General features: G+C 51.0%; 1 protein-coding gene across 2 annotated transcripts in view; it reads left to right on the forward strand.

Moving 5' to 3' along the window:
- Tagln2 (transgelin 2) overlaps positions 1-6,388 on the forward strand; it is a 7,200-nt gene extending 812 nt beyond the window's left edge. The window contains exons 1-5 of one of the 2 annotated variants that reach the window (XM_048810193.1): positions 1,500-1,721; positions 3,889-4,096; positions 4,580-4,754; positions 5,050-5,152; positions 5,601-6,388. In XM_048810193.1, the coding sequence (XP_048666150.1) occupies positions 3,917-4,096; positions 4,580-4,754; positions 5,050-5,152; positions 5,601-5,742 (600 nt within the window). In that variant the 5' untranslated portion in view covers positions 1,500-1,721; positions 3,889-3,916 and the 3' untranslated portion in view covers positions 5,743-6,388. Of the gene's footprint in view, positions 1-1,499; positions 1,722-3,888; positions 4,097-4,579; positions 4,755-5,049; positions 5,153-5,600 lie in introns of those variants that run through there. The other variant, XM_015492022.2, reaches the window with a different exon arrangement.
- The last annotated feature ends 5,010 nt before the right edge of the window (positions 6,389-11,398 follow it).

Consider the following 11,398-nt stretch of genomic DNA (forward strand, 5'->3'; position numbering starts at 1 on the left):
TTTGGGGGGGGGGGGCGGTATGGGAGAATGGCTGCTTTCCAGGCCCTCCGAGCCTTGCCTGAGTCCAACCGCCACCCCCTCCTATGCCCCCTGCTGCTGGGAAAGCCGGTGGTAGCCGCGGGCTGCGGGCGGGCTTCCCAGACCACTGCGTCACCCCAGTGGCGGGCCGGGCGGTGGGTGACTCATCCTCAGTAACGGCCCAGGGTGTGGCTGTGGGGGTGGGGGCGGCGGCTGCAAGGAGCTGGACCTATAGGACCGGAAGTGGCATGCTACCTTCCCCAACTCCGCAGGCCTCCAGGAGACTGTACCCGGAGGTTCTGGGGGATCGCGGCATCAGTGGGGCAAAAAGAAACGGGGATCGAATGTGGAGATGCGGTGCTGGAGGAGACCTTTGGTGCGGATGGGTTCCCCCCTGTTCTGCCTGTGACTCAGAGCCCCAGTCAGGGACATCTCCCCATCTCCAACCTCCAATCCCCCTCCCAATTTCTCATTGCTTAACCCGCAAACCTCAAACTGCTGAAGAGGCCAAGGTAGGGCGGGGCCAGCAGAACGCTACCATTTCAGAACCAACAAATAGTCTTTGTCCATGCGCCCCCCACCACCACCACCATGGCCTCTGCCCCCTTGGGGATTGGCCTCTAATCCTTTCTTCATTCCATTCCTTTGCATTCCAGGATTTTCAACTATGGGGGCTATCTCAGAACACACCTTGCCTCCCCTGTATGGTTCTTCTGAATTACTTTGAACCTGCTTCTCTATCCCAAACTGGTGACTTGCCATCTCCAAATGCTCTCTACACCCTCTGCAGCCACCTTCTTGAGGAGTCCCTGGCATCTAACTGTCCCCAAGAACTGCTGTGAAGATCCCACTTTGTGCCCCTGTGCTCAAGAGTCTCTTCACCATGAAGTCTGTGGAGTGGGTGTTCCTGGTGCCCCCACCCTGCCTCCAGTGTTTGGTACACAGAAACCATAGCAACGGCCTAGCCTCTACCTCCTCCCCTCCTCTGGAGCAAGCCTGTGGCTTCCTGTTTGTATAACTTCAGCTTTCTCTTCTGCTTAGGACTCTAGGTGGTGAGGGGGCTGCCCCTTGGGTTGGGGGTTGCCCTAAAGCTGCTCTTTAACCACAGTCCTCCCACTGTCTTTCTGTGGCATCTCTCTTTCAGAATAGTCCCAACCCCAAATCTGAGCTGGGAAGTTCCTTTGTATTCCATCTGTGTAGTCAAGGAGAGTCCCTCTGTCTTCCCAATTTAACGCCCCAGTCAAGAACTCTGAAATCCCCCCCCACCCCAGACCAGGAAGGTGTTCCCCTTTCCTTCAGCCTTGGCCTTCAGTAGGGTGAGGTGAGCTTCAAGCCCCGGGTTCTGGCTGGGGCTGGGGCTGGGGCTGGCTTGCCTTTGGTGGCCCTTTCTCAGTTTCCCCACTGTTGTAACATTGTGGGTGGGTGGGGGGAGAGTTGTTGCCACCGCTGCAGTCAGTTCTATAGGGACTCAGCTGCTGCCTGTCTTAAGTAGGGTGGGGAAGAGGAACAGCTGCTGGCCTGGCTGGGCCTAGCTGGGACTTCTCCTTCCCAAAACTCTACCCTGTGGCTCTGGCACCCCGGGGCTATAGGGCAATGGACCCAGAGTGGAGCAGAGACACTACAGCTGGAGCCCGGGACCCTGCCAGCTGTGTCCAGGCGCCAGAATTAGGGAGGGGCCCTAAACATTCACCCTTCACCCTGAGGTAGGTCTGGGTGGCTATGTCTGTCTTACCCTGGTTGTGGGGGACACCGGAAGGTTTGGGGTCCTTTTCTTCTCTCTTAACTCTGGTGTCCGGGTTAATGATTCTCCTGCCCTTTATGTACCTGTGCTATAGTGCTCTCTGAACCTCAGGCTGATTGGTTCTCTAGAAACAGCCCTGAGACCCAGGTGACCTAGAGAAACTGCCCCCCAAAAAAAGAGGTCTGGAAGTTGGACTGGGAAAAGGGGGTTTGCTAATGATAGTAACCCTTAGCCCCCTCCTCTCCCTACAGTCTTCCAGCTACTCCTCTGTGGACACAAGTTACAGGCTTTTATAGACCCAGTGGTGGCTGAGCAGCTGGGCTGGGCTGGGCTGGGTGGTGGGAATCTTGTCTCTCTTCCTCTTGAGACCCAGCCATGCCACCCGCCTGCCTTCCCTCAGCTGATTGTGTGTAGGGCTCTGGTGGTGTGGGTTAAGACCCAGACTGACATTTATCTGGCCCAGCTTTCAGGCAGGGGGAAGTGGGGGCTGGGTCACTCTTAATGAGGTTTAAAAATAACTGATTTATGGGGAGGATTTCTGCCGGAAATGTGCAGCTCGATAAGCTGGAGTAGAAGGGAGCAGCCATATTGTTATGTGGGGGAAGGGTCCGTCCTGAGACACACAACCTCTGGGGCTGAGGGGTATGAAGCTATCTGAGGCAGCCTGGCTCCTTGTTCTTCATCAGAGCTCCGAGGCCCATTGAGGGGGTGGCAGGATTATTTAACCTGGGGTGCTTCAGAGAGGGAGCCAGGATGACTTCATTCCTTCAGTCTGACCTGGCCTGGAGCCAAATGTGGGAAGAAGGGGTGGCTCCCTTTCCTGTTCTTGAGCACAGGTACCTACTTGTCCTGGGGATCCCCTTTTGTGAGCAACCAACCAGCTCCATTTCAGAGAAAAGTAGATCCCCTCTGGGAAGGTGCTGGGGCAGGAAGTGGGGGGGGTCTGTGTCTATTTTCTATTTCTGTTTCCCCTTGGCATCAGCAGCACCACCAGGATTTGCTCAGCAAGCCCCTGGGTGAAGGACCTCAGCAGTGAAGTGGTGGTAGAAGGCAGGCTGCCCACTGCAAGGTGCTTCCACCTCAGGCCAGTGGTCAGAAACCACCTCGTACTTGCTAACCAAGGTCCTCAAAGTTCAAGAAACCCTTCTTTGTGCTTCCCCATTTTTCCCTCTCTTTTCATGTTTTCCGGAAAATACCACCCAAGGTTCCTGCAGTACTGTCCTGTCGCTACTGTAACAAACTACTACAAACTTAGTGACAAACATGTAGTATCTTTAGAAACCCCAACAGGGATCTTACTAAGATCCAGGGGTAGCAAGGCTGCATTCTTTCTGAGGGGATAAGGGTAGATTCAATTTCCTTACCTTTTCTGGCTTCTAGCCACCACCTGCATTGCATATTCACTTACTAAAGTGAATATGCCTCTTTCACTTACTAAAGATCCTTGTTTATGACATTGGGTTCACTTGGATGATGTAGGATAATCTCCCCATCCCAAGATCCACAAGTATTGAGAATTAGGACATGGGCACCCTTTGGGAGTCATTATTCTGCCCACCACAGCTCCTGGAAGGGAAAGGAGAATTTGTTTTGATTGCCTGGTTTCTCAGGATGATCCATTTGCCTGCTAAAATCTGCCTCCCTCTTTCAGCAAGCTCTCCCAGACTGCTTCTGCCCATCATCTTCTGTTAATTCTTACTACATGTGATCTGAATTGTGCAGTTTGCTTTTGCAAAAACTGACCATCCCAAATGAGGAGCTATACCTCCCAATTGTTTACCCCATATTCTATTCCAGTGGGTCTTATGCTTCATTCCAGTAAGAGAACCGTTTGTTCAAATGAAATTGAGTGGGAATGCTCAATATAATAGACAGACTGCTTATCGTGGTCTGGGGGGAATCCAGAGATTGTGCATAAGGCCCCACATTTCCCAGAGTTCTGAGAAGTTCTACTCTAGCCCACATCTACGTCTAGGGGTCAAGGTGAAGCTTCCTTTATAAGGCAGCAGTTCTACTTCTCAACCATGGGCTCCCCCTGGAGACTAGGGTGTCTGTCTCCTCAGGCAGAATCCTCCACTGTGTGTGTGTACACAGTATTGACCACGGGCCTGCTTTTGTCCTTTTACTAGCTTCCTGTAGCCACCACAGCTGTTCAGAATGGCCAACAGGGGACCTACATATGGCCTGAGCCGGGAGGTGCAGCAGAAGATAGAGAAACAGTATGACGCTGACCTGGAGCAGATCCTGATCCAGTGGATCACCAGCCAGTGCCGCAAGGACGTGGGTCGACCCCAGCCTGGACGTGAAAACTTCCAGATCTGGCTCAAGGATGGCACGGTGAGAGCTGTGCCCTCCTGGATTGGAGATGCAGGGAGAGCAGGACGGGGTCTGGGGGGATTTAGGATTAAGGAACCGAAGAAGGAAAGAATGAGGGCATGCAGGCCCAAGGTCTTCCTTGGCCTGAATATGTTTTATCAAGGATGAGAGGACCCACGCTTTCTTCCCTCTACACAGAGGGAAGATAACAGTGTATGTGCCTCCTCCACCCTGAAGAAGGCTGTAGGTGACATCAAGGAAGAATAGCGCTGAGAAAGAACTGTGGGGGGGTAGGCGCTAGGCAGTGATACTGGCGTAACAAGGAAAGACTAAACACTAGCCGTACACTCTGGGCTGCGGGGCAGTGTGCTGGGCAAGAGGGACCCTGAGGCTTGCTCCAGGTGAAGGAACCTCTCTGGCTCACTGTCTCTAGTGCTGAGGGTTGTACCTGCTGATCTGAAGTTGGCATATCCTCACTTCTGGATACCTGCTGTCTCCACTCAGGTGCTGTGTGAGCTTATTAATGGACTATACCCGGAAGGGCAGGCCCCCGTGAAGAAGATCCAGGCCTCCACCATGGCCTTCAAGCAGATGGAGCAGATCTCTCAGTTCCTGCAGGCAGCCGAGCGCTATGGAATTAACACCACTGACATCTTCCAAACGGTGGATCTCTGGGAAGGTGGGCGAGGGCCTGGGGGCTGTCCTCCAGGACACCACAGATTGGGCTGGTCCATTTCAACCAGAGAGAAGGAACAAATTTTGAGCTTTTTGAAGACAAAGAAGGGTGTGTGTGTGTGTGTGTGTGTGTGTGTGTGTGTGTGTATGTGTTTCATGGAGGAGTTGGGCCATGTTGGGGCTTGGAATGGGAACAAAGAGTAAAACGAGTTTGGAAGCCAGGCCTGGCTTAGTGAGCGAGGAGGAACTCTGTCATCCAGGACCTCAGCCCTGCTGAGCCAATATATTCATCTTTCCAGGAAAGAACATGGCGTGTGTGCAACGGACGCTGATGAACCTGGGTGGGCTGGCGGTAGCCCGGGATGATGGGCTCTTTGCTGGGGATCCCAATTGGTTTCCTAAGTAAGTATTGCTAGGGGAGCCAAAGAGCCCTGCCCATTCCTTTTCCTAGGAAATATCTGATGGCTCTGTGGCAGCAAGATTGCAAGTTGGAGGCTAGCTTCTGCCACTTTGAGACCCTGCCTCAAAATTAAAAAAAAATCAAGAGGGCTGCTGGCTCAGTGATGGAGCGCCCCTGGATTCAATCCCTAGTCTCAGTACCTCAAAAAGTAGCCACAAAACCAAAACAACAAAGCACTTTCCTATCTTACTCCATCCTTACAGCTCCCTGGGGTGGTAAGTGACTGTCCCTTTGGAGAGGTGAGGAGGTGGCTTCAGACAGCTCAAGGATCTCAAGGGCAGAGTCAGTGCCAGCCCTTGAGCCCACTACGGAGCCTGCGCTCTGTTCAGGGAAGAGCTGTACTGCGGCAGCCTCTGGCTTCCTTCCAACCAGCATTCCCTTCCCATCCAGGAAATCCAAGGAGAACCCTCGGAACTTCTCGGACAACCAGCTGCAAGAGGGCAAGAACGTGATTGGGTTACAGATGGGTACCAACCGTGGGGCGTCTCAGGCAGGCATGACCGGCTACGGAATGCCACGCCAGATCCTCTGATCCCACCCTGCTCCTGTCCTCCTGTGAACGGTTAATATATATGTATTTGTATATTTTAGCAATGACATTCCTTGAGAGCCCCTGGAGACCTTCAGCTCCTCTCTGCCAGGGTGGGGATCCAACCTGTCTTGTTGGCAGCCTCTCTTCCTGTGCTTACTAATACATTCCTTCCCCACCCCCATCAAAACTGGATCGACTTCTCCCTGGGACCAAATTCTGGGGGCAGGGGTAAAATCTCCCTCTCCCTGCTTGGCCTCTCCTCTTTGCCTCTGACCTCTCCTGACCCTGAGTTCTGCCCTCTCAGTCCGTTTCTTGGCTGGAAGTCAGGGATGCTGCCCTCTGGCCCGACGCTGGACTGGCCATCCTTCCACAAGTATGCTTCTCCCACAGCTGTGGCTGCGGGGACTTAATTTATAGGGAGGGGCCTGCGGCCACTGCCACCCCAGCCACAGCTGGGCTGTACTCACTGCACATCTGGGGCAGCCTTCTTTAGCAGAGGTCCTCTTGGCTTTTTATTTTCCACTCCCCTCTATGTGGCTGAGGGGTGGGGTTGAAGGGACAGAGGAGGGAGGGCTGCCCACCATGGTGTGGGGCTTGAGAAATATGAGTTTGCTGATTTAAATAAAGAATCCCAGTGTTTTTTGGATGGACTCTGGCTGTGTCTAGGGCCATTGTGCCCACTGTGGGGAAGGGAGGAATACCGGGCAAAGTGCAGAGAACGGTACAGGGGAGAGGGCAGAGATAAAAGACTGCTGTGCTGAGCTCTGTCTTCAGGTACCTCCCCCATCCTCTTTTGTTCTTGGTTAGGGACAGGCGGACTGGGATTGAGAAGGGATAGGACCTCACAGCTGTCCTTGGGCTGAGAGCCATAATGCAGAACACGTGGGCAGTATTCACAGGAAGGTGAGGCCCGCCCTACCTAATGAACTGGGCAGTCCTTCCTGGTGCCTCCAGCTGGGCCCACCCCTGCAGCCCGATCAGCTTCTGAGCCCCTGCAGGAAGGTGTAGGGGGTTGGCACAGCCCTTGAGTCCTGGCAAGTGCAGCTGTCTCCAGGTGGGAAGCCCCTCAGGCAGCCTCGGGGTTCAGGTGGCCTGGGTTGGAGGCTAAGGTGGGGCTGCAGCCATGAAGGGGAAGTGGAGCTGGGAAATGAACAAGAATGAATTGGTGGTGGTGGCTAATGGGAAGAGACCTTGATCTATCCCAGGCAGCCACCTGTGAGCTACATTCTGGGAAAAGCCTAGCCAGGTGGCCTGGGACCAAGATAACCAACTTTGGGTCAAACTTGTCTCCAGTCCCCAGTTCCACCTGGGCAAGAATGTTGCACGCACAGTTTCAATCCCCAAGTGTTACCTTACCCCCGAGCTCTGCTGATCAGACCTGCTATCTTCCCAGGGAGAACTTGAGGAACCCTGGGTTGGGCTCTTGTATTAGGGCCCACCCCTATCAGCCAGCCTCAGGGACCTGCCCACTCTCATCCTTTTCCCCTGCCCTGTTTTGGGTATTTCTCTCTCCTTGTAGGAGAAAGACACAACATGGTGCCTGAGCATGAGAGATTTTGCAGGGTTCATAAGCAGAGAACTTGTATTTTCCACCCCACCCACACACTCCTCTGCCTCACTGTGGCTACCTCTTCTGAGTAGCACCTACTATGTGCTACCATACCACGGTCCATGGATCTCAGCCTTCTCCTGACACCACACTGTGGGAAAGTTGGTATTTGCTTGCTTGCTGCGCTCCCATGGGCTGTGGCACAGATAAGATAGACGGCAGCCTGTGTGCAAATTCCCAGGGGATTAGCTATCACTCCACCCCTTTATCTCCCATTTAGGAAGGCCTTGGGGAATGCCAGTGGGAGAGAGGGATGTCATTGCAGAGAAAACACTGAATTCACTGATATTTATCCCCCCTCCCCAAGTTTCAACTTTCTCTGATTTAACTGTTTATAGCTATACATTATTGGTCACACACTTAACAGTTTTCTGAGACGTGGTATGTCCCAGTGCTGACCCTTAGCCATCTCTTAGCAGATTCTCACAAAAGTGTGAGGTGGATGTTACCATATTATTATTGCCCCGATTTTATCCCCAGATGAAGACACTGGGTCTCAGAGAGGACAAGAAACTTGCCAAAGACCACACCGCAATTAACCAGAGAATCAGGAATTTATCCCAGGGCCACCTGACTGAAGGTCCAGCTGAGCCTGTGCAATTTCAGGCTTAGCCAGGAGTGGAGCTTTGGAGGGACTGGGGAATGAAAGGTGTTGGAGTGGGGTTCATCTGTAAACTAAAGGAAATAATTCCTCATAAACCTGCCGTGAAAATCACATGCAATCCGTGTGGCCAGCACTTTGAATAGTGAATGCTAGCACATAATAAGTGCTCAAGAAACACGGGGGAATAAAGGTGGGGTTTGTGTGGACAGTCAGCTGGGAAAGAGCTGATGCCAGGACCTATCTCTACTGAATGGGGTCAAAGATGCTTTGAGTAGCCCTAGCTGCACTCCGACAATAACATTTTCAAGGCAAACTGGATTTCAGAGGTATTTATCTCCCTTCTGGCTGCAACCGCTATCTACCTGCCAAGTTTTGTGAAGAATCTTCATGACTCCTCTTGATCCGGTGGGTTCTGTAACTTTCTTTTGGAACTGACTTTCATTTGGCCTCTCCAAGTTTTTGTGTTGTTTTCTGTTTACTTTTTAGCAAAAGAACTGTGAAACCTGAGGTCACAGCTTCATCCATGATTTGACCTCCTTACTTCTTGAGCTACTCCTTCAGGCCCTGGAGCCCAGACTGGGTCCCGGCAGTGTGAACAGGAGAAAGAGTTCTCTGTATAGCATCCCCTCTTCTCGCCATTTCCTAGCACCCCATTCTCCTTGGCTTTCCACACTGGCGTTTGATAATACTGCACTTATTGGCCTGTCCCAGCTAACTAGAACAGTCTCCTCCAGGCCTCACCATGGCTCACTCCTTTATCTCCTTCAAATGTCCTAATCACCCTATTTAAAATTGCATACTCCACCCTTAGCCTGTATCCTATCCTCTTCCCCTGATTTCATTTATTACCTGACACCAAATATGTTTTATTTATTTTCTGTCTCCACCCATAGAATGTACACTGCTCAGAAGCAGATTTTTGTTGGTTTTGTTTTTGTAGTGATTGGCATGTTGAAGGTGCTGAATAAATATTTATTGAATGAATGGATGAATGTCACAGCACCCTCCTGTTTGTGATTCCCCTGGACTAGTAACACTGTGCCCAATCAATCCAGAGTCCCAGCCACCCAGCTTGTCACTGGATCTGAGCTGAAACTCAACTCATTTCTCAGGTCCCATGCTTCCCTATCACTCAGTTCCAAACAATAAAAACCCAAGAAGCCTCACTCTCTACAGCCAGGGGAGTGGAGTCTGAGAAGGGACTAGAGGGTGGTGTGTGTGCTCTGGGCAAATGGAAGGCACATTGAGGAATTGGGGGGTGGGAGACCAGGGAAGGAGAAAGAGGTAGAAGCCAACTTGGGTTCATGTACTGTTTGCCTCCAGCCTTGAAATGGAAAATCACTGTGGGGATGGAGAGAAAGTAGGATTGGCTCACGGTGGCCAATGGGAAGGAGAGTGGGGGAAGGGAGCTAGGGAGGAGGAGGAAGAAGAGGGCTTCTGACGCTCCGCCCAGTTTGGCTCACCTGTAGGTAAAAAGCATAGAGCTGTACAGTCTATTCATATGCAAGTGAGTGTTCACCCAGGTGTATGGGAATTCAGTGCACTAGGGCTTCAGGTGGCAGGAGCTGAGTCTGTGGCTTGTGAAGAGGCTTCCTATGCGTATGTGTTTAGTCGGGATTGAGGATTATGCACAGAGGTGTTGGTCCTTTGTGCGTAGGCATCCGTGTTTGTACATGATTTCATAGAGAACAAAATGTCCCATCCCTACTTCTACAGCTGAAGGATCCCTTTGAGAACTTGGCAGAAGGCCCAAGGAGCAGTGAAACAAGGCAAGGTCTGGACAATAGGACCCCAGAGAGGGAACAATAAGGGGCCTGGGATTAAATTTTTTGAAGAAAAGGCTAAAAGAGTGAATTTGTAACTGTCTCCTTGCAAAGAAATGGGTTTTAGTCCCAGTGGTCAGGGAGGTAGATTAGAAGAAAATGCCCTGAAATTGCATCTAGATAAATGTAGGTTAGACAAGGAAAAATGATCCTCTTGACTCTGAAGTTTATTAGCTTCTGGAATCTCTGAAGGGTCAGGGGGAATGTCTTCAATAATAGGTAAAAATCTCATCTCCTACGGGAGGAACATGGGCAGTTCTGCCTGGGAATGCTCATTTTTTTTTTTCATTCATATATGCATTCAGCAATCACTGAGATTCTACTCTGTGTCAGACCTTATGGGGTATGGGTTACTGATACATGATCTTTGCCTGAAGTGTGCGTGGTCCTGTAGGGAGATAAAACATGGACAGGGGCCGGCCGTGATGATTCAACAAGCCAGTGACCTGTGCCTTTGGAGGAATGCAGGTAGGGCTCTCTGGGAGGCTTTCTTGCTAACACTCCCACCCAGGCTCTGGAATTCCCAAAAGCCTTGGGGGATCTTAGGGATTATCTCTCCTGATCTGCCCAGGGGAATGGGAGAGCTTGCTGGGATTGCTTCTCCAGAAAAAGGAGCGGTCACTGGCTCTGTGCTTAGAGGTCAAGTTTCAGTGTGGGGCTATGGAGAGGGGCTTTCCTTTCCTGCCTATGATTGGGGTAGTCAAAGAGACCTGAGTTGGGGTGTGAAGGGATTGTTAGGGAAGGACAAATCACTATCACTGGGGTTGGGATGAGTGTGAAGGATCAAACACCCCCTCAGCCACATACACTGGGGCTGTTATATCACTTACCCCACTGTTGACAGGACATTGGGGTTCTAGGAGAGGAATATGGGTCCCTGTGGGACTGAAGCATTTTGAAGAGGAGGATGTCCACTAACTTTTCTTTCTTTCTTTCTTTTTTTTTTTTTGTGAGTGTGATACTGGGAATTGAACCCAGGGATGCTCTACCACTGAGCTACATCCCCAGTCCTTTTTATTTTTTATTTTGAAACTGGGTCTCTCTAAGTTATTCAGGCTGGTTTTGATTGCAATCCTCCTGCCTCAGCCTTCTGAGTCACGGGGATTACAGGCGTGTGCCACCATGCCTGGCTAATATTGGGCGTTTCATTGAGGGGAAGGGAAGCCCTGGAAGGATTTTAAGCATGAGAATGAACAGTTGCCTATTGTGTTTTATTCAGAGAGTTCTGTGAGGCTCCCGGGTAGAGAACGGCCTAAGATTGGGGAGATCTGTGACAGGCAGGCTTAGTAAGTTATTGTAGTAGTCTGGGCCGAAAGGACAGTGGCCTGGGTTAAGGGCAGGATAGTGGAGATGGCAAGAAGAAAATGAAGCTCAAGTTATTTGGTGCTCTCTCTCTGTAAAGGAGAGGGAGAGGGGTCAAGAAAGACATCCTTTGGTTTCAGCAATGCAACAGGATAGGAAATTCAGGAGAAGTGGGTACTATCACAAAATATCAAACCAATAGTCCCAGGTTTCAATTTTGTGAATATTTCAATGAAATTAGCACAGGTGCATTAAAATAGGTTGGAAATCATAATCTAGAGCTTATATATATTATTAATTGATATTTTAATTACTATA

Source organism: Marmota marmota, unplaced genomic scaffold (assembly GCF_001458135.2).
Source record: "Marmota marmota marmota unplaced genomic scaffold, marMar, whole genome shotgun sequence".
In the NCBI taxonomy this organism is placed as follows: Eukaryota; Metazoa; Chordata; class Mammalia; order Rodentia; family Sciuridae; genus Marmota; species Marmota marmota.